This window comes from Plectropomus leopardus, chromosome 1 (assembly GCF_008729295.1).
Source record: "Plectropomus leopardus isolate mb chromosome 1, YSFRI_Pleo_2.0, whole genome shotgun sequence".
In the NCBI taxonomy this organism is placed as follows: Eukaryota; Metazoa; Chordata; class Actinopteri; order Perciformes; family Serranidae; genus Plectropomus; species Plectropomus leopardus.
Window position 1 is genome coordinate 25,158,508 of NC_056463.1, and position 22,558 is coordinate 25,181,065.

General features: G+C 39.7%; 2 protein-coding genes across 2 annotated transcripts in view; one reads left to right on the forward strand and one right to left on the reverse strand.

The window, feature by feature from the left end:
* The window catches only part of smyd3 (SET and MYND domain containing 3), an 85,146-nt gene extending 83,737 nt beyond the window's left edge, over positions 1–1,409 (reverse strand). The window contains exon 1 of the mRNA XM_042507679.1: positions 1,222–1,409. Within this exon, the coding sequence (XP_042363613.1) occupies positions 1,222–1,382 (161 nt within the window). The 5' untranslated portion in view covers positions 1,383–1,409. The remainder of the gene's footprint in view (positions 1–1,221) is intronic.
* A 1,800-nt stretch (positions 1,410–3,209) lies between these two features.
* kctd3 (potassium channel tetramerization domain containing 3) lies at positions 3,210–15,201 on the forward strand. Its single transcript, XM_042485978.1, has 19 exons — positions 3,210–3,583; positions 4,344–4,397; positions 5,528–5,573; positions 5,930–6,003; positions 6,119–6,177; positions 7,037–7,117; positions 7,287–7,445; positions 8,082–8,172; positions 8,674–8,864; positions 9,021–9,136; positions 9,307–9,394; positions 10,051–10,167; positions 11,034–11,204; positions 11,381–11,536; positions 11,914–12,010; positions 12,197–12,390; positions 12,637–12,775; positions 14,107–14,229; positions 14,330–15,201. Exons 1-19 carry the CDS (start codon positions 3,513–3,515, stop codon positions 14,901–14,903), a joined length of 2,601 nt encoding a protein of 866 aa, XP_042341912.1. The 5' UTR covers positions 3,210–3,512; the 3' UTR covers positions 14,904–15,201.
* Positions 15,202–22,558: the final 7,357 nt, after the last annotated feature.

The following is a 22,558-nucleotide window of genomic DNA, read 5'->3' on the forward strand; positions in this document are numbered from 1 at the left end:
CTGTGGAAAGTCATTAAAAACGATTGTCCAACTTTACTGTCATGCTTTCCTTGTTTTTCAGATGTTTGTTTCCTTAGTGTCATATTGTCTACAATGTACATGCATGTATGTGTAACAATTAAAGCTAATTCTTAAATATTGTGGCTGACATGGACACACAGCATCGTATTTCACATTTTTTATGTGGCAAAAATAATAAAAATGTCTGAAATGTGACAGGATGGCACGAGATGGCATAACTCATGATTTTATGGTACCTGGTGGAATAAAAACATGCTGGTTTCAAAATGTCCCATTTTGCCTGAATGTATTAAGTAGTGGACAGATTATCAGCCTGGCCAATTGTTAGGCCAGAATTTTATTTTAATGATTAAAATAAATTAATTAAAAAGTGCAAAGAAAGCATCACATTTTACATGGTAAAACCTCAGGTAGCTATTTTTATCGTCTTATTTTTTTTATTTAAATTTTCACTTGACTGTAAAAAAAAAAGTTGCTGGGAACTTGCTGTATATGATGTTGAGTGTTTCCGTATTTATTTAATATTTGCCAAAGGTATTTTAACAAAGTTTTGTGTTGGAATATTAAATTTTAAGTACTGACAGAAATGTTTTTATTGGTTCCAAGTATTGGGTGTCGGTCTCATTAACTACCAATAATCTGTATCAATATTGGCCCTGAAAAATAATATCGGTCGACCCCTAGAATGTATTAAGTACTCAATCAATACCCTTTCTCCTAAAGTGTGGAAATATTTTGATTATGAATTAAACACTTAATAAAATGCAACATCCTACGACCATTTTTGTTGTTACATATTTTAGGGGCAGTTCTCTTTCCAGCATGACAAAATCAACATGCCTTTTCTTCTGGGTACAGTCATTTCTTGAGTACTTGCTCTGCCTGGCCTAGTTTTCCTCATTCTTTTTAAATGATTGTTTCATGTAAAGCACAAATAGTCAAAAAAAACAAACAAAAAAAAACGAACAACATGTTTGGTGACTGGCTGTAAATATTTTTAGAGCTCGCTCGGGATGTAAAACTTTATTTGTCCAATGTTGCTCGATGTCCCACATTACCTAACTTCACCCTCCTTATTTACCCCACTGCCTTTAACCCCCTACCCAGCTGTAACTACAGTTACGCAGATTATTTAACCACCAAGCAGCTTTTTCTTCTGACTGCAGGACGCTAGTTAGCTCGGAGGACAGGCTGTCTCACCGTGTGAAGCAGTGGTGGCAGACGTCTCTTGCCAGTTTGTTGGACACACAGCAGGCCAGCGGCTCGGCGGAGTACACCAGCTCCCCTCTCCTGATCCCGGCTGTCGCGCGCAGACCATTACCTTTCCCCGGGCTGACAAAACGCTCGAGTTTAGGTGCCATGTTCGGTTTTCCCTCCGCGTGCGTAGGGCACTGTTTACATCCGTAAACGCAAACGTGCAAACGGTTATAATCTGCGTTTCATAGGATAACGAAGGCATGACCCGCCCTACTCCCCCTCTGATTGGCTAGTACAAGACCCTTGTTTAGGCAATGTCATGGTGAGCCAATCAAAGGCAGAGTAGGGCGGGTCATGCCTTCGCTGTCCTTCACTCGAAAAGCTTTTGAGTTGGACTTCGGTTAAATATCTGAAATAATGTCTGTGGTCAACACAAGCTCAAGACACTTTCACATTTTGTTCAGTGGCATAAAGTATATTAGTAAATACCCCATTCATGAATTTTATAGCTTGAATTTGTCTTAAAAGGGTCGTTGCTAGCGAGTGGCTAAATAAGACTACAAAACGTCATCACGCCGAGCACGGTTCTACAGGAACATTGTAGTGAAGACGTCAAAGTCATGCGACCGCAGTATAGTACGTTCAAAGCCTGAAGTTAGCATTTTACTTGCATTTTAGGCTTCAGAAATCATAAAAGTGGTGTCCATTTGTTAAAATAATATTGCCGATTTCTTTTAAAGTGGGATAAACTTCTGTTTGCCACAGGGCTTGTTTAAAAATAGACTTTTTAAAAATATATATTTTAAACAAGAATCCATCTTTATTTTCTAGGCAATGTGGTATTTTAGACTTACGATTTATCATCTCATAGTTAATAACAATAAACACCCTAGAGCCAACAGTCTTACAAATCGCCTTTTCCTAAAAAATAATGACTGTTTTTCCAAAATAAAGTTTAAATTTTGTTTGATTATTTAATTTAGTCCTAATAGTTGGGTACATATTTCAATCATTCATTCATTCATTCACATTTGGTTTATTTACTCATTTCAGTGTGAATTTTCCAAAATGACAACAAAGATTTCAAAATATTCCAAGAACAAACCGGAGCTGGAAGTGGAAAAACTTAAAATACCTGCCCCTTTCTTACTAATAACAGAAGCGACCATAGATACAAATACAAATGGCTAACCTTTCTATATTTACCTTTCTTTTTTCAGAAATCACATTAAATTTAGCAATACCAACAGAAACAATCAGTTACAGTCATTTTAACATTACTGTTACTTAGAATGTAGCCTAGATAATGCCGCATTATGTTTGTATTTCTTTAAAATGAAATAATATTAGAGCTGCATTTGAGGTCATTATCCAGATAATTCCACAGTTTGACTCCACTGAAACACTCATCTGCTTTAATCCAGTGTGAGCATACTAGCTTTTGACATTAAACTTTCTACTGTAATCTTTGTCACTGGATATGACTATGAACAATCTGTAGATTTTCAGGTAATCATCTGTTTCTGGCTTTAAACATGACTAATACTGTTTTAAACTCAACAAAATTTCAACACACGAGCTGATACACTGTAAATATGTTCTCTGACACAAGCCTTGTTAATAAGTCTTATTGCTCTTTTCTGTAACACACGCAGGTTAGTGTTTCAATTTTAGTAGCCTAATCAAAATACGTTCAATGATGACCCCTTTTTAACAAAGAGTTTAGTAAAGACTTGCTATACCAGTCTTAATATTCACACCTGCTAGTTTTAAAATATTGTGTTATAAACACAGACTGTAAAAAATATCGGATATAGCGGTTATAACTAAAGAAGTCGCCATCCCATGATCGTTAACTCTTTGTTATAGTCACTCCTACGTCGTTTGAGCGAAAACGGAAGTAGTCGACGGTGAACGCTCTCGCCCTGCATGTAGATCTTTGTACAGCTGTTTCACGTTGCTAATATTCTGCGCAAGATGTTATCCACGATTTACACGCAGAGCAGTGATGCAAACATGCCCGCTGGAAAATAGAGCCATTCTTGTGTGGCCGCCTTTGGACAAAAAGGCCCTTATCTCTCTTCGCCCACTATGCGGAGGCTAAACGATACCGACGTCGTCCGTTTGGGTCGTATGTAACGGGTATTTTATGGACGGTGGGACGAGGGAGAGGCTGTGAGGCTGGGGAGACGGGACATCGGCTGAGCTGGGAGCGGAGCGTTAGCAAGCTAGCTCTGACAGTAACAGTTACAACGGAGCAGTTTTCCGTACAACAAACCATTTGCTCGGTCATCATGGCTACGAATGGTAACAACTTATCGCCCGGGATGGGAGAAATCATCCAGTTAAACGTCGGTGGGACACGGTAAGCTTCGTCAACAGGACAGCCCGACAGATGATGGTCATCAGTTGGGAAATTTGAGCTATGGCTACGTACGTGTATGATGATATCTGCATGGCCAGGCTGCAGATAGAGACATCACTCAGAGTTGCGTACTTAATCATTTACTAATCTCCTTTTCATTTTCTCTTTTTCCTTTACGTACAAACACAGTGGGGGTTTCTTGATAAGTTAACCCTTTAAAACCTGGAGCGACATCACTTTGCTTGACGCCTTTCATAACTATTTAAACCTTTGAACCCAGAGCAACTTGGTGCGAAGAAATTAGTCTTAGAAAATTATCTTAAAAAGCTAGGGAAAAAAGAAAAAAGCAAAGGAAAAGCTATATTTGTATCAAATTATCACAAATATATATTTAAAATTGTGGTATATGATTATATTTTTTAAGCACATTTTCCAGGTCAGTTCTTTTTTTCAACTAATCTTCAAGTAAGTTTCTTGTACTTTTTACTAATTTCTTGCTAATTGTCTTTTGCCTTTTTTATTTCCTTTGTCGCTCATTGCCTTCTTACCATGTTTTTGAAGAAATCAAGACAGTGTTCAGGTTTCAAAGGGTTAATTTAACTCTTACATTGAGCATGCTGAAAATCTAAAGTGTAACACTGGTGCCATGTAGAAATGAATTTATTCAGCAAGAAGCATGAATGGCATGCACGTACCATTATCATGCCCACTGACACTACACTGTTTGTAATAAATGCATCGCTATGTTATTATACTTAAGGTTCAGCACCTCCAGACAGACTCTGATGTGGATCCCAGACTCTTTCTTCTCAAGGTTGGTTTTATTTTGACATTATTTGGATTCAAACCAGATGATGTACTGAGTAGATCTGGTCTGTTTGTGCAAAATTAAATTTTTGAAGAATCAATCAAAGTATTAACATCTTAAATGCAAAGAGTGTACATTATTATGCAGAACATTTGGCTTTGTATGGAAGTGACTGTCTGCATAATAACCACATTAAGTGTTATAACACACACTGAACATCCTTCAAAGCAGGCTTAAACCTGACTAAGATGTAAATTTAACATGTCTAGACACCCCCTGAAATTAGGCTAATTAGACTGTACTAGTACTATTTCTACAGCATGTAGGAATTCTCCCAGAAAGGGGTCAAGGATTCAGTGCTCTTGCAACCCAGCAAAGCAAAATTAGCATTACATAATTAGTAGTGACTTTCATTATCATGTCTCTGTTTTAATTCATACTTCCTATTCTGGGGATGGGAAATGTCGAGATTACGATCACAGTCCGCTATGATTGGAAAGGGAAAATCAAGTCAGCTGTGCTACTTTTATAATCTCATTTTAGTGAAACAAAAGCCTTGTCTTGTATTCATTCAGTATTCAATATGGACACTGTGAGAGTCATTCCTTGTTTTCAAGATTTTTGGAAACTTTGTCATTACAATAGCGACTAAATATATATGTTTATGCATATGTGGGTGTATTCACATGTATCTAGTGAGTTATTCATGTGTGACTGTAATCCTCTGTTAAAGTGAAACAGCTGATTGGGGCTGGGCAAATACCAAAGTCAGAACAAACTCAAACACTGGACTGAGCTCACAGTTTGACAACAGCTGAGCAAGTAGTGCTAAATGCCTGTCAGTCTGTCTGCCAGTGCACCTGTCTGCCTGTCAGTCTCTCTGCCCCCAGCTGTCTGTAGAGTGCAATCAATATGAAGTCATACTTCAGACACACTTGCAGCACATTCTGATGCAGCACTAATATTTAGTTCAAAGTCAACAGGTGAGAGTCACTGTGCAAACTGTTTGCATGTTTACTTCAGGTAATGGAAATGTGGCTGGCAAGGGAAAATTGAGAAGTCTTTGGGTTAACTAGAGCACTCAGTGTTTTGTGTGTGTGTGTGTGTGTGTGTGTGTGTGTGTGTGTGTTTTCCAGTTTGCTGAGTGGAAGGATATCTACACTTCGGGATGAAACTGGAGCTGTGAGTATAGCCTTTGTCGCTTCTTATTAAAAAACAAGTAACAATATCTGCAGGCAATATCCGCCATCTGAAAACGATGTAAAAGCTTTCAGCAGACAAGACACGGCATTTGCAAGATTATAGGTGTAAGATAAAATACATCATGTGTTTCACACTATACAACTTTATTGTTTATAGATAGGTTACTGATTTGTTCAGGGCTACAACTAATGAACCTTTTTTATATAACAAATAATCACTTTTTTCCCCCCAGTGACCTCCAGTATTAGAAACAAGACACTGAAAAGAACTACTTTTCTTTCAGTGGTTGATTAAGCCCTGCATTGCCTTCATAATATGTGTTCCTCTGATTCCAGATATTTATTGACAGAGACCCTACAGCTTTTGCACCAATTTTGAATTTCCTCCGAACCAAAGAATTGGACCTGCGGTAAGCCGTTGTGACACCATTCAGAAAATATCCCTGAATGTGTATTTTAGCAAGACGTTATGTTGAGTCGTAACCAGGGTCTTACTGAGTACTTCTGCTGTTTCCCTCCCTGCAGGGGCGTCAACATCAGTGTGCTGCGACATGAAGCAGAGTTTTATGGGATAACACCTTTAGGTTTGTTGCTTTACAGATTTTTTTGAGGGAATGGAAGTAGCAGACTTGTTTTTAGGAAGAAATAATAATACATGTAGATATGAATTAAATCTCATAATACAGTTGCCGTATATCACATTTGGTCTGTAGCCAATACATTTTTTTGTCACATTTTTTTGTCACAAGAGCAGTCACAACACGTCTACAATATCACCACCTGTACGCCTGTTGATGTTTTGGGTGCAGTTTGAACAGCTATAGTGAAAGCAAACTGTCCTTAAAGGGAAATGTTGTTCTGTAACATTAATTGTTGTGTTGGCTTCAAATACAATTTGACCAAGGTCACAGCCTTATTACTGTTGTCTCCACGTAGTCTAATGCTGTTGCACTTCCTGTTTCAGTGTTTGTAACTTCCCTGCATTGTCTGTACTTGAATAGGAAAATTACTTTTGTGAAAACGAATCACCTGCTTTAAATCATAACATGCTCAGTAATACATGATACAATGCAAAGTAGTTACAAACAAGTTAAATTACAGCGGACAGCTCCAGTGCAAAGACAGGATCGAATCAGTCATGAACTTTCTAACATAACAACAACAACTTTTTAAAAGCAAATAAAGAAAATACAAAAATTGGAGCAAATGGAGCATTTATCCATCAATGACAAAATTCTGAGATGTATTAGCATCGGTAAAAGTAATCACCCATATCATTCTCCTATGTGTTATTTAAACATGCTTCACAGTAATGAAATAAGTACTCAGTCTTAAAAAATATCTATAATGTTACTCTGGTTATAATGTGCTAATTTCATTTTTGTGTTTGTGTCTGTACCTGTGTGTGTGTGTGTGTGTGTGTGTGTATGTGCATGCGTGCAGTACGGCGGCTTCTGCTGTGTGAGGAACTGGACCGCTCATCGTGTGGCAGCGTTCTCTTCCATGGTTACCTGCCACCCCCAGGTAAAGACAGAAAATTGAATGGTACAGAAAATTAACTGAAAATCAAATTGAACAGAATATTCAACTGATGCTCCAAAAACACTTGCAGGAAGGAAACAACGTGGTTGTTAAGCCACAGAATTGGGCGCACATTGCTTTTTATAAATGTCAGTGTATCTTTCCTTGACAGCCATCCCTGCCCGTAAGTCAAGCCCTGCCTCAGCAGCCTCTGGCCCCTCCTCTGATGAGCGGCCGGGTGCAAGTGGAGCAGAGGGCTTCACCCGTGTTGGCCCCCCTCCTCACCCGTCCCTCTCTGCCTCACCTGGAACAGTTGACAACCACAAACTAGGTGAGATACCCGAAGCGTGTCCAAATATTAAAGGATTGAAAAATGGTGACAATGCTTACAGCTGTTGTGAGAAATTGTCAGAAGTTCATCTTAGAATAAGGTTCATCTTAGCATAAAAAACGAGCAGTAAATGTACAAATGACTCTTATTTTGACAGTGACCCCGCTACACCTCGTGCCTCTTTGTTTCTTCATGTTCAGTGAGTCACATCTGTATGTGCGTGACAGTAAGAGAGTATATGTGCTGTTTATGCTCGTCCACATGTGCGTGTTTCTGTGAGTGTGCATTAATGCTGGAGCTAATGTGACCTGACACATCCTTTTAGTGCGATGACTGAGGTAGCCTAGTTTCCCATCGGCCTGCTCTCTGCTGAGGATGACATCAGAGAATATAGTTAGCTGCAATAAACAAAGAGTGTATTTACTCCAGACTGATGCAGAAGCATCTGGGATGGGTTTTTTTTATATCATGTAATAATTTGAAGTAAACATCACCAATCCCTGCCTGTTTTTATACAGCAATTCAGATAATTACAAAAAATGAATAATGAAGTGAAAAAAGGAAAATGTAGTCTGATTATTAGGCTACAAAATTATTATTAGTTTAGTGGTTTATGTGTATTTTTTGTGTGTGCAGGTCCTGTCGTTGACCCCAGGAAGGTGCTGATTATAGCGGGACACCACAACTGGATTGTAGCAGCATATGCACACTTTGTCATCTGCTACAGGTAAAACTGCCACAACATGGTTGGTTAAAACATTTCTCATCCATTATTTATGATGGGAAGATGGAGTCATTATCGGTTGTGTCTCACATTTCTCACTAATTGCTTCAGTACCTGTGCCAGTACACAAACTGACATTTATGGCTCCACCATTTGTTTTTATTGAAACAAGCAGACACGTTGAGAACAAAATGTTCTGCACTTTAAGAATGAAGACATAGCTTATTTATTTTTTGACAACCTTGTCACGCATTGTGAAAATGTAAACGTGTAATAAAGGTAGCAATAAAAGCTGCCTAAAAAAGATTTAAGTAAAGATTTTTAAAGTAATCTCAGTGGAATTGTATAAAAATTGAAATCCAGTCATTAAAGTCTAGATCAGGGTGACTTTACAATCCTGATGGTTGTATGTTACGAAAGCTCATAGGACTTAGCTCATAGGACCGGCGCTATCTGTTCACTATAAAAGCGTGGATAAACGTTTGTCTCTGTGTGTGTGATCAGGATAAAGGAGTCTTCTGGATGGCAGCAGGTGTTTTCCTCCCCCTACCTTGACTGGACCATTGAACGCATTGCCCTTAACGCCAAGGTGGTGGGTGGTCCACATGGAGACAAAGACAAGATGGTGGCCGCCGCCTCTGAAAGCAACATCATCCTGTGGAGCATCCAGGACGGAGGCAGTGGAAATGAGATAGGTAAACAAAGAATTGCTGTATCTGTCTGTGTATTAATTCAAGGTTTTATTCTGACCCCACTGGACTTTTACAAGTGTGATTCAGACAGGAAAACTCAGGTTGTTCTTGTTGTACACACTGAGCACTGATGTGTGACCCCTCTCCCCACCACCCCAGGTGTGTTCACTCTCGGTGTACCTGTAGATGACCTCTTCTTCATCGGGAACCAGCTGGTAGCAACAAGCCACACAGGGAAGGTTGGGGTGTGGAATGCCGTCACACAGCACTGGCAGGTACGAAGACGTGTGTGTGTGTTTCTGTAGGTAAGATGAAGAGATGGTCAAGGCTTGGTGAGTGTTTGTTATTCTCCTCCATGTTTGTGTTTTACTAAGTGAGTGAACGTCACAGAAAGCTAACAGAATAACACTGTACTGATTGTGAGTTCGCTTTGTATATGTTCAAGGTTCAAGATGTGGTTCCTATCACTAGTTGTGACACAGCAGGATCCTTCCTACTACTGGGCTGCAACAATGGGTCTATCTACTACATAGGTACGCACGTTTACACACACGTTTACACACACACACACACACACACACACACACACACACACAGAGGTTCCTATCATCTGCCACACAGTTTATTGGTTATCAGTGAAGTGAATGTGAGATTGTTGTTTATAAAATGCTTCTCAAAGCACCATGGTGATTTTCTATTCACCAGTATTTACCTTATATGAAGGATTCTAAGTTCACAAGAGGAATGAATATCTAAATTTTATAAATTGCTCTCAAACCTCAACACATTAAAGTCACACTATGCAGGATGTCGGCCTCTGTTTGTAAACATGCTCGCCAGCAAAAGTGAAGGCAAAAGCCAACCTCAGATTTACTCTGGCTATAGTTGCTTTTGTTTAAGCACTGTGTCTCTTGGATGCCTGTTGCTTACAGTTTAGCACCCCATCACTTCCTTTTTTATAAAACCTCAACCTCACCTGAGCGCTGTGGGCTTACACGTCCATAAATGCCCCAAACACAGAAAATAAGGAAACATAGGTCGAGTTGCTGCAGAAAAATTCACTGCCACACACTTCTAGTTGGCCCTGAGTGATACATGAGAGGGATCAGTACTTTATGAGTCTAAACACTGCTTTTTAGGAAAATCCTGCATAGTATATCTTTAACATTTTGTCTTCTCTTCTTTTCAGACATGCAAAAGTTTCCACTGAGGATGAAGGATAATGATCTTCTGGTGACAGAGCTTTATCATGACCCTTCAAACGATGCCATCACTGCGCTGTCTGTGTACCTCACACCTAAAACCAGTCAGTACACCAGTTTTTCCTGGAAGTTATTCCTACATATTCTTGTCTGTTTTTTTTCTTTTTATATTGTTCAGCTTAGTTTTCTTTCCTCAATCTCATCTCTTGGGATATAAAAAGGACAATTTTGGATGTAACATAAGTCATAAGGTGGGTTTTCATTAACCCTTAAATTGCACAAACTGAAATTGTGAAAAAAAAATACGCCTGATGGAAACATGTCAATTTTGAAAAAACTCCCATTTATCACAAAAAAAGTTTTTACACTTGCATGAGGTGGTATGTCAGGCAATTCAAAAAAGCCATTGTCCTCAAAACTGCAATAGAAACACTTTTTTCGGTTTTATAAGTCACATGATGCTATGGCTATGCACTAGGAGGTGGCTCCCTCGGGCATCATGCAGCAGGCTCTACAAGAGGTGTTATTGCACCCCATAACTCTTCAAAAGTTGTCCTGATCATCTGGAAGTTTTGAATTCACAATTCCTCCGTGAAATCATGGACTATCACCTCATACGTGGCTGCTCACATATAAGAGGCTTGTCTTTCCGTTATCTCCCGCATAACATGCCTATGTCACCTTTAACTGGAAATAATGACGGCTAGTGAGGTGGCTGCTATAGAAATACATCTGCTGATGTGTTGAACATCCATTGACATGCTTTCTGAAATGTTATCGCGAGAGAAGTGCATAATATTGCCAGAAAAGCCACGACTGTGTTTTATCGACATTTTGAAAATATCGCTTAATTTTTGCGCAAATCTGTGATGGAAAGCTGCCTACAGTTACTGACTAGACATTAAAACAGTGTGTCCGTGTGTATTTGTGTTGTGTCTTTTTGTCCTCCCCTGCCTCTCTGTGCTCTCAGGTGTTAGTGGGAACTGGATAGAGATAGCCTATGGGACGAGCAGCGGTGCAGTGAGAGTGATTGTGCAACACCCAGAGACAGTGGGATCTGGCCCTCAGCTCTTTCAGACATTTACTGTGCACAGGAGCCCGGTGACAAAGATCATGCTGTCTGAGAAACATCTGGTATCAGGTGAGGAAGGTGTAACAGGTAGGAGGATTAGACAAACGGTGATAGGGTGAACTGGAGTACATAATAGAGGAATACCAAAGATTGCTGACACATCAGCCATCTTTTATTCATGTGTTCTCTGTTACGCACCTGGGTGAATACCTGTAATTGTGATCTTGTTTTGCTGTGTGTGTCAGTGTGCGCAGATAACAACCACGTTCGGACGTGGACGGTCACTCGCTTCAGAGGGATGATCTCCACCCAGCCAGGCTCCACCCCTCTGGCCTCTTTCAAAATACTGTCCCTGGAGGAGACAGAAAGCCACGGGAGCTACGGCTCTGGGAACGATATTGGTGAGAGGGTTAGGAAGAAAAGATCAGAAGAACGAAAGAAAGATGCATTTACTAGAAGAGAGGGATTGTTTGACACTGTCCTTGCAAAATAGTTGCATGTTTGGGACTGACATCAGTAGTAACAGATGGTTTTAGATTTGTAATCAAATTCAGTAGATAGCAGGTACTCTGTGCTGATATGAATATGTGTGTAACCTGCTGTGACTGCCTTGAAAGACAAGAAATACTGGTGGCATGAATTAAACTGCCAGCAGTCTGTAAACGAATCAGAGAGCCAGTCCACTGCCTTTAGCATCACAAGGAACTGTACTAACTGGTAGAGCCCATACATACATTTATATATATATATATTTATATAATGTGTTTACTGCTCTCAGGTCCCTTTGGAGAGAGAGATGATCAGCAGGTTTTCATACAGAAGGTGATCCCCATCACCAACAAACTGTTTGTGAGGCTCTCATCTACTGGAAAAAGGTATAATATTCTCCATTCTCCATCTCTCTTTCTTTTTCAACCTTGCTCCTCTGACTTTTATATAATCATCTCACTAAGTTTCTGTCTTTCCCACTGTTCGTCAACGTATCTGTAGGCTTTTAGTACTTCTGTTTGACCACATGCTTCATGTTTCTGCATGTGTGTGTGTGTGTGTGTGTGTTTCAGGATCTGTGAAGTGCAGTCAGTGGATGGGACCACCATCTCTTCCTTCATGGTGCGGGAGTGTGAAGGTTCGAGCCGGATGGGGTCACGGCCTCGGCGCTATCTGTTCACTGGTCATGGCAACGGCAGCATCCAAATGTGGGACCTGACCACTGCAATGGACACTGCTAACAAAGGAGAGGAGAGGAAGAGAGAGGGTGAGGAGATTGAGACGGACGGGGAGAGAGAGGGGAGGCTGAGACAGAGAGAGAGGACTGTGTGTTATTGGCAGAAGAGATGAGGAACAGTCCTGTAAGAAAGAACTTGCGTGGATTTTTTTACTCACCTACAAAAAAAGATTCTGCATGTAAAGTTGACTTCTATGTCTGGTATTAAATGTTGTTTAAAGTTACCTTTGATGAAACACTCTGTGTGTGCTCTGAAGCTGCTCTTGTGCTTGACAGATGTAGGTGGGCCGACAGAGGAGGAGCTGCTGCAGCTGTTGGACCAGTGCGACCTGAGCACCTCCCGCTGTGCTACACCAAATATTAGCCCCGCCCCCTCTGTGCTGCACCACACACGCCTCAGAGAGTCCTGCTCGAGGTTAGAGAGAAATTTTGACATACACATCAGATTACAGCAATGCTTCACCCTCAAAATGACCATTTGTATATCAGTACTCACTGCACTCCACCATGAATTCATGAAGAAAACTGTTTTCTGTAATGCCACCATGGTGAACTCAAATCCTCCCCGAAAAACCCCAGAAAGTTCATGATAAATTGAAGTAAAAAAGGAGGGGCCGTGTTTAACAACAGCTAAACTATTTCAGCGCATCTGTCTACATACTGTCACACAACTTGTGCAGTATAATCCATGTCTCATTTATCCACTTTAATGCTTATTACCTCCTCCACACATACATTTTTGCAAAAATCTTAATATTTAAAACATTACGACATACAAGTAATGTGTGTGGGTTTTGGCAAAGATGCACGTTTTGGAAGTACTGAGCATACAACTTGGTAAATGAGACTTGGATTGTACTGCTCGATTTGTGTCATAGCTTGTAAACAGATGGGTCATCCTGATTTTAATGGACATCAAATGATTGAAATTATGCCACAAGACACAAAATGTTTTTTAAGCTACCAAAGAAAGGACTAAGAATGGCCCATCTGAATGTTTGTAGCCTAAAAAACTAAGGTGCAAGAACTTGGTTCTGTGCTGCTTGAAAATGCTCTACATATTACAGCAATATCTAAGACACACTTGGATACATCTACTTTAGACACTGAGGTGGCAATAATAGGGTGTAACATTCTGACATGACAGAAATAAGTATAGATCATACGCCTGACAAAATTAGAAAGTATATTTAGAACATCTGCACAGTGCTGCAGACAGTCACTGATACTGACTGAGGCATATATTTTGTTGTAGACCTTAACATTGACTGGTTCTCTCATACAAATACACTGAAGAAAAAAAACAAAAAGAAAAGTTTCCCTCACAAATTTAAGGTAACACTGGGTGAGTTATTGATCTACAAGTGATCATTTTGTGGGTGAAATATTCCTCTAAAGGTCCTATGTCTAGAATCTAGGTGCATTGATTGGCAGAAACTGAATATAAGAATATAATATATACATACGGAGCAGGTCCTCTCCCACATAGTCTGCCATGTTGTTCTACAGTAGCCCAGAATGGACACACCAAACACTGGCTCTAGAAAGGGCAAACTGCATTAGTCTGTACGTTGCATTTTAGTACTACTCTACTCTTCATCTTCCCTATTTCACTACAGATACATCTGTACATACACTTTCTGATATCGTGCTAACAGTAACCAGCATGCACAGTGAGAAGTGTTATGGGGATGTTTTAACCAACCTTTAAAGCTCTTTCCTGTCTCGCTCTTGTCTTTCTGTCAGTCTGCAGTTACAGGCCCAGGAGCCCATCCCTGAGAGCCAGGCTACTTACGGAGCTGTGCGACCCTACAGAGAGAGCCCCCTGCTGGCCCGCGCTCGACGAACTGAGTCCTTCCACAGCTACAGGTGAGATTTCTTTCACAGTGCAGATACATTAACAGATTGCCTCACCAACACTACAAAACTAATTTCTTTACTTTACTTGACTCGATCCATTTTTCCATAGAGACTTCCAGAACTTCAGCCTGAGTCGAGGTGTTCTAGACAGCACTGGTCCGACGTCCACACAGGGCTCCAGCCAGACCCTTGACGTGCGCCGTTCGCTCTGTGACTTTGGGCCTGAGGACAGCGAGAGGAGAGCCACGGCTATGGAGTTCTGGGCTTGCCGAACAGCCGGTTCAAGCTCCAGCACAAATATCGGAGCTACGACGGCTGCTGGTCAGAAGACAGAAGGCGGTCAAGAATCTCCACGACAACCTCCTGACAGCCCGAATCCCGGTGGTGACGTTAGGCGAAAGGTGCACCCACAACCAGAGGAGGGAGAGGGTGTGGGATCAGGGGCAGAGGCAGTGAAGGTGGAGGGAGGTGTGAGGAAGAGGGGAGTACTAGAAGGAGGCTTTCTGGGGAGGAAGAGGGCTCCCCCAGTCCCCCATCTTGCCTCCGTCCCCTCTGGATCTGAAGGTGGTGGCAGCGACTCATCTGCCAATGCCTCCCCGTCCCCAACCAAACTGTCTTCCTCCACCTCACCGCGACACAGGAAGCTGGCCCCTGAGCTGTCCAATCAGGACAGCAGCCTGTGACAGAGCAGAGTCCACTACCCTTTTCTTTTGGTACCCAGTCAGAGGAACGGTCTTGTAGAGGAATTATGCAGGCACATATGGGAGATGAGTTCTGGATGTCACAGCAGAGGAGGAATGTGGCTTTTCGAGGAATAAATGGATAAAAGACCATATTCTTTTGGGACTCCACACAAGATGCTACCATGCTTTATGAATCTGTGTCTCAGGATGAGTCTTCTTTATTCAGTTTGCGCTTTACGCTGAAATACTTTTATTTAATCTATACACCTTCTATTTTTCAGTTAAAGGGACAGTTCACCCCCAAATCAAAAATACATGTTTCCTCTTACCTGTAGTGCTGGTCAGTGATCTAAATTGTTTTGGTGTGAGTTGCCGAGTGTTGAGAGATTGGCCATAAAGATGTCTGCCTTTTTCTCCAGAATAAAGGAACTCGATTGCACGCTGCTTACTCCAGATAATCCACAGACCTTGCTGTGAGCAGTTTTATGTAGGAACTATTTTCTTTCTCTCTACACCCACCATATCAAGATGCAAAAGGAAGATGCAAAAGGAAGTGGCATCTACTGCTCTGCTGGCTCACCTAGCACCACTGACCTCTCTAACATAGCTCAGCCGAAGAGGACGCCATTTATATTTACATATCGAGCTGTCACAAGCATGAGGGAAAGAGGGAAAAATATGTTTTTTTGATTTGGGGGCGAACTGTCCCTTTAAGTGAGTGGAACTCAAACATTGGTGTCATACTTTGACTACAAAATCTGACATAAAGAAGCAGTTGCAACATCCCAAAATCAACAGCATGCCATCTCAACCAAGGCAGGAATGCATTTTGCTTTACAAGTTTTGTTATTTCAAAGTTTCATCAAACTTGTAATCTCTGCTGGGTTGAACTGGAGCTTCTACTATCTCAGTTTGCTTTTGGCGTAACAGATGATCGACGATAATGTTCGCCCTTTCAGGCACAAATCTGACAGCAATTTGCCAGCTCAGTTAGCCATGCACAACTGCTGAAATTGGTTTCTCTTTGTGTGTTGACGTTGTACATTTTGCATCTTAACAAACATACAGTCACTACAGGAACATGCAAAAGTCTGTTTGGTTTGGTATCGTCAAGGGCACGTTGCTGCTCTCTGTCTGCTTAAAGTGAGGCCACTGATGTGTAGCTTGAATCATCAGCTCATCAAGGTTCATCAAAATGACAAGCACATATGATCAGCACAGTGCTCGTGATAGAATGAGTGTTTCAAACACTATTTGAGGAGCGTTTTATCTTATTAGACACTCTAATGGAAGCAAAAGGGAATTAACAAACGCACAGTTTGTACTTTTATCAAATATATAAAGTGTTTTTATTGACTTTATTATCTGATAGGAATACATTGAGAACCTGACCTAATTAATTTAAGCTTACTAAAAGCTTACTATCAGCATAAAAACAAAAAAACTAAGAATCGTTGTCATTATCAGAAACTTAAAACAAATATTTAATTTATTGTAACATAAAACAAAAAGGTGCTAAAATGGTTGCTATTTTTGTCAGTTATTTTTGCTAATTGACCAAACAGTTAATTGACTAATTCTTTTAGAACTGTCAAAAGGATTAACCCCTTTCAAAAATGTACGATAATGACAAGTGTCTCTGACCATATGTGCAATCTGTTGTACAGTGAATTTTACTTAAACCTAACTCAAACATGTTGCCCTCGCTGGCACCACCGTGGCAGCTACTCAAACCCTGATGTGTATCTATGTTTCTGCAGCCAGAGACACAATAGTTTTTGTTGTTGAAGCAATGACACAAAAAGCAAACGGTCAGCAAGTAACAAAGTCATTTTGCAGCTCCTGCATGCAGTAAAACCCTCCAGGGTTTGACGGCTCAATGGTAACTTAACAACAGTGGAGTCAAGATGCCGAAGAGCTAAACTAACTCTCTGATTTCCACATTAAGGCTTCAGTTTTGCTAAATAGCTACATGTGTTACACAGGGATGTTGACCTGCACCAACAATGAATCCTCATGTGAACAGGTGCCTGCTTTTCACTAGCTAGTTGTTTTCATTTTACTTTACAGGTTACAGGCCTGTTGTGTTAATAACGCGGACTAACAGCATGGCAGGCTTCCTGCTCCTCACAAAGGCAAAGAAAGTGGAAACTATTGTGTGCAACATGTGACAAGCAGTGTCTTGACCTTTCACTGCAGACATTTTGACTTTCCATAGCAGCAAAAGCACAAGTGAAACTAATTTCATGAGTGATGGCTCAGTTCCATAAGTGCCCTAGTAAGCTACGACAGTGAGCCAGCACGCACAAAACCAAGACCCCAGAACTAGCTTAACTAAATGGACTGCAGTCTTTTTTTATTTCATCAGGTACACCTGTGCTTTTCCTGCTATGCTGCGCCAAAATATCTGCTATCCAATCCAATACAGCAGCAATTTGAGGAATTTTGTTAGATATGTGTGAATGTGAATTTGAAAAGAAATAGCGGCACACAGCTGGAAGTTTACAGTTCGAAGATTTTTTTTTTTTTTTTTTCTAGATCAATCGATCAAAAAGATGGTTTCCTCTGTCTAAACAGAGGGAGACAATTTGGTACATCACTGGTTAGAAACAGAAAAACTATTTGTGTTCCTGTCTAAATTTAATCTGTTTTTTTTTTCCCACAGTGGTGCCTGTGCAAGATAACTCTAATTATTATTGTATTTTATTTTTTTACAGTATCACAATATAACTACACTCAACTCAATACAAGGACCTGGTACACTACATCACTTTACTACTTTTACACTGATTTTTACGTGTCTTGTTTTGTTTTGGATGACTGTTGCAGTGCCTTATTTAACTTGTTTGACGGTTATCAGCCTGTTTGTGTGTTTTCACTGAAAAGGATTCTGACCAAAGGCTTGTGAAAACTGTGGAGCCACAGAACGGACCTGTCCACTCTGGCTTTGGCTAGAACTGTCTCGTGATAGATTTATACCAGGCCAAATCAGAATTTATGAGTGGTCTCTTGAATCGACTCGCATTACATAAAATATTAAATTATCAACATTTATTTTAAATTGTACATAATCTTGACATAGATGAAAACTGAAAAGTCCATCTAGTTGTGAAGGCCTTAAAGAACAGCTTAAAGTTTAACTGCAGCAACCTTAATTAGCATACCTCTACTGCTCAGAGCCTGTGTCATTTTCACTAGCTGCTTCTTTGGGATAAGTTAAATACCCAGGCCAGCGCTTGATCTACGGTACTTTTTTGTAATTATTTTGGGGACAACTGCAAAAAAATTGCGATGCTAAAAAGGTAAATGGAACTAGATAGGATGTCCTGAAATGTGCATCATAATTTGCCAAATCCAGCAGCTATATAACCTCTTTTAAAGGTCCAGTGTGTAAGATTAAGGGGCATCTAGTGGGTGAGGATTGCAGATTGCAACCAGCTGAAACTTCTCCCAGTTAGAACTCCCTCAGTGGTTATTGTTCAAGAGGTTTTTACCGGGAGCCGAAATATTGGCAGAGGTCTCTTCTTCTCCAAAACTAATGTATTAGGTTATTTAAATCATGAAAAACACTAAATGCAGTAGTTTCACATGAAAAATTCAGTGTTTTTCCGGCACTGCTTGTCTTGGATTGGCTGCTAACTACGATGGTCAACGCTAAAAAAACGCCATGTTTGGTTTGTCTGTTCTGTTCTGAAAATCCTTATTTTCAGATGATTATGAAATAAGAAAACATATTTTTTAAATATTCTATTTTATTTCCATTCCAATATATCAATATATCCCCCTAAATCCTGCACACTGGACACTCAAGTCATCGCTTGTCATTTCAACATTAGATAAAGATAAAGTGACCATGTAGTCTCTGCCTGTACAAAGATGTACATTTTATACACTTATTAATTGTACGCAAAGTAGACATACATATTCAAAACAAAATCCTAATGTGGATGCATTGATGTGTGTTATGGTGTGTCTATACTTAACACTGTTGTTCATTACATATTGTTGATAATCATATAATGCCTATATTGATATTACCATGCTATTGGACCTAACTGCATTTGCACTTGCACTATTAGAACTAACATTAATTAAATTGCTAGTGATTATTTTATATAAAATATAAAGTTTAAAGTGTATTTCAGCACATAACTGTTTGTCTGTCTTCTGAAGATCTGTCTGTCCTCATCTGTCGTCCCTCAGTTCCTCTCTGGCTATGTTTACAATATATTACAGCCAGATGCTAGCGAGCTTAAAGGAATACATATGTTTGTTTAAACTGCCCTGTACATCATTGTTGTACATTGTTGGAAATGCTGCATTATGTTGTAATATTATTTACCGGGCTGACCAATTATCAGATATAATGTTAACAGTTAACATTTCAGAGCCTCAGTGTCCATGCAATTTCAACAACTGTGTTCACTAAAACATCTCAAAACTGAACATGTTTCCTTTCTTTCTCACTCAGAATATTAAAAGGTAATGAAATAAGAGTATTAACATACAGTATAGATGTATTGTTATTTTTCCATTTTGAGAGAGTTAGTCTGAAAAGCAGAGCAAACATTCAGCTATTTACAGACGATCTTCAAATCTGTATTGTTACAAAGCTGTAATGTATGACGTCAGTTTGTCCTCTTTAATTTCTACATTAGGTGTGCATGTTTTAACACACTGTATAAAACTGATACTGTTCCAGGACCATTGACTTCACTCAGGTTTTCCAGACAAATGTCGTCAATAACAGATCAAGACTAATCTTAAACTGAAGGTATAACTTAAAATATATATATATATATATATATATATAGAGAGAGAGCAAAAGAGAGAGAGAGAGAGAGAGAGAGAGAGAGAGAGAGAGATTAAACTAATTTAAAACAATTGGGACAGTTCATCCCAAAATCAGCAATACATATTATTCCTCGTGCTACTTATCAATCTGGATTGTTTTGGTGAGCGACGCCATGTGTTGGAGATGTCAGCTGTAGAAAAGTCTGGAGAGAAACACAACATAAATCTTTCCAGAAATCATTACCTTTTTACTCAAGATAATCCACAGACCTTACTGGAAGCAGTATCATGTAGGAACTATTTGCTTTTATTGAAAACACATCTATCAATAATATCACTGCACAGGAGGAAGTATACACTGAGCACCGCTGAGCTAGCTAACGTTACAGCTCAGCCGAGGGGGGGCGCCATTAATGTTTACATGTCACGCTGCAACAAGCCTCTAAGCCATGAGTTCATGCACTCTTCCTTCTGTGTCGTGATACAGTTGGTTGCTGTTGTATGAAAATAGCTCCTGCATGCAGCTGCTCACAACAAGGTCAGTGGTTTATCTTGAGTAAGCGGGTCATTATTTCTGGAGAGAGACATTGCTGTTGAGTTTTTCAAATGTGTTTGTTGCCATTATGAGCATCACATGTCGAGTGCAATATAGTTCTATTATATTGTAGAGTAGGCAGACATCTCTATGGCCGATATCTCCAACACTGCAACTCACACCAAAAAAACCCCTTACCAATAAATAGCACTACAGGTGAGAGGAGAAATGTCTAGTTTTGATTTGGGGGTGAACTGTCCCTCTAATGATAGTGATATAGTGCTAAAAGCAGTTTAAATTTATATTGCAGACTCGGTAAAAACAGGCTGAAACAACAAAGGCCGTCATACTTTATCACAGGGTTTGTGTGGTTAACCTGCCAAAGTGCACAATTTTTGTTTTCGTTGAGCGTCAGAGTGGTGTGTGTGTGTGCGTGTCTCCCCAGCGCTTTCATTTCACTAACCTTCCCACTCAGACAGTCTCCTCTCTGAGACGCCGTCTGTCGTCATCGTGATTTATGAGTTTAATAAAACCCTGTGTGTGTGCGTGTGTGTGTGTGTGTGTATGTGTGTGTGTGTGTAGCTCAGGGCCATACTGTCCCTTACAATCACTCCACGAGCTCTCTTTTCACAACCTCTCCCTCCCTCCATGGCTGACAATAGCTGTGAATGTGGCTGTGAATGGTTTAGAAGTGCCCTTGTCAGACTGGTGTCCTTGAGCGAGGGCACGCTTGTTACTGCCAGTTTGTTAATTTCAGACTTGCCTTGACGTTCCCTTAAGGGACGCAAGAGCAAAACTAAATTACTGCTGCATAGTTTTGATGGAGATACCGATCCTCCGTGTGTTTGTGCTGGCGTGTGTGACTGTGTGTGGTGACTAAAATCTCCGCACAGCTGATGGCATGTCTGTGTTTTACTAAGTCAGCAGAAAAGAACAGCATTTCATCTTCAGCTAGATCGCCCTGACCCGTCTGAGGAGCGTCAGTCTGTTAACAATAAGTATCTCAGCTGTGTCTCCAAGTGTGCTTTTCACTCCTGTACTCACACACGCAAATTATTCAACTTTATGTGCAAACTATTTCACTTTCATGATTGTATTTCTAGAAGTTCAAATTACTACATATTATCAACCTCATCATGGAGCAAAAATTAACGTTTCACTGATGGAGTTTTTGTCCTGGTCACCCTAACACTAATGTGTCCTCGTGCATTGATATTACCTTCATGGCTTGGACATGAATTGAGACGTCTGTGTGTCTTTAATTTCAGCTGCTGTTTTGAATATAGACTCCTCTCGTCTCTCTCCTCTGTTCACTGTGGAGTAAAACTATATTAAACTGTTCCAAACTGTCTTTGGCTCTTCTTATATTTGATTTTTTATTATTTTGCAGGAATGCTGCTTATTTTTGTAAAAGTGTAAATCACATCTTTAAGTTTTCAAAAAACATTATACTAGGGGTTGGGGGTTGGGAGGTGGTATCCATGCAGCAGAGTATCGCATTTTTTTTGTAGCAATATCATATTGATACAAGTATTGATTTTTTTAATGATATAAATGATTTATATTGCAAATGAAATATATTAGTAGCCTACTAGAATAATAAAAACTTTTTTCATAAAAAATTCAGTAAATATTTAAAGTGCGTTTCAAAGGGGAAAAAATGTAAAAACACAACTAGAAAATAAATTCTTGATCATTATTTATAATTTTTCAGAAAAACACAAACTTTGATCAATGAACCATCTATAAATCTATAAATAAGACTTTGTATACAACAACCATAAATAATACTGTCAGTGTAAAAAAAAGGAAAAGAAAAGGTTTTATAACAATACAATAGGCCCCAATTTTGTACAGAGAAATCCAACATCTTGCTCTGATAAATACTGTTTCTATGATGTTAAGCTTCTGATAAAAAAAGGCCCAATTTGTGAAATCCAAACATAAACAGTTTTATACTCCTGCTATCACACCAAAACAGGACATAGCTGAGATTCTTTTTCATTTTTAAACAGATTGCTTCCTTGATAATACAAACGAGGCCACAGACAAACAACACAGTCTGGATTCACTGACAGCTAAACTATGAAGTCAAACCCAAACATTCAGCTTCACCACATCTGAACAAAGCTCGATTCCATGATGTCCAGTTCCTACTAAATTTACATCACAGTAAATTGTACGTCAACAAATGATATCATAAAACGTTACAAAAAAATCTCAAATTGGGCTTTCAAGTTACATCACATTATCACAACAATCAGACGGCACATCTGTGAGTCCCAGCCACATTAATAAACCGACATTAATAAAAAAACAGTTGGCA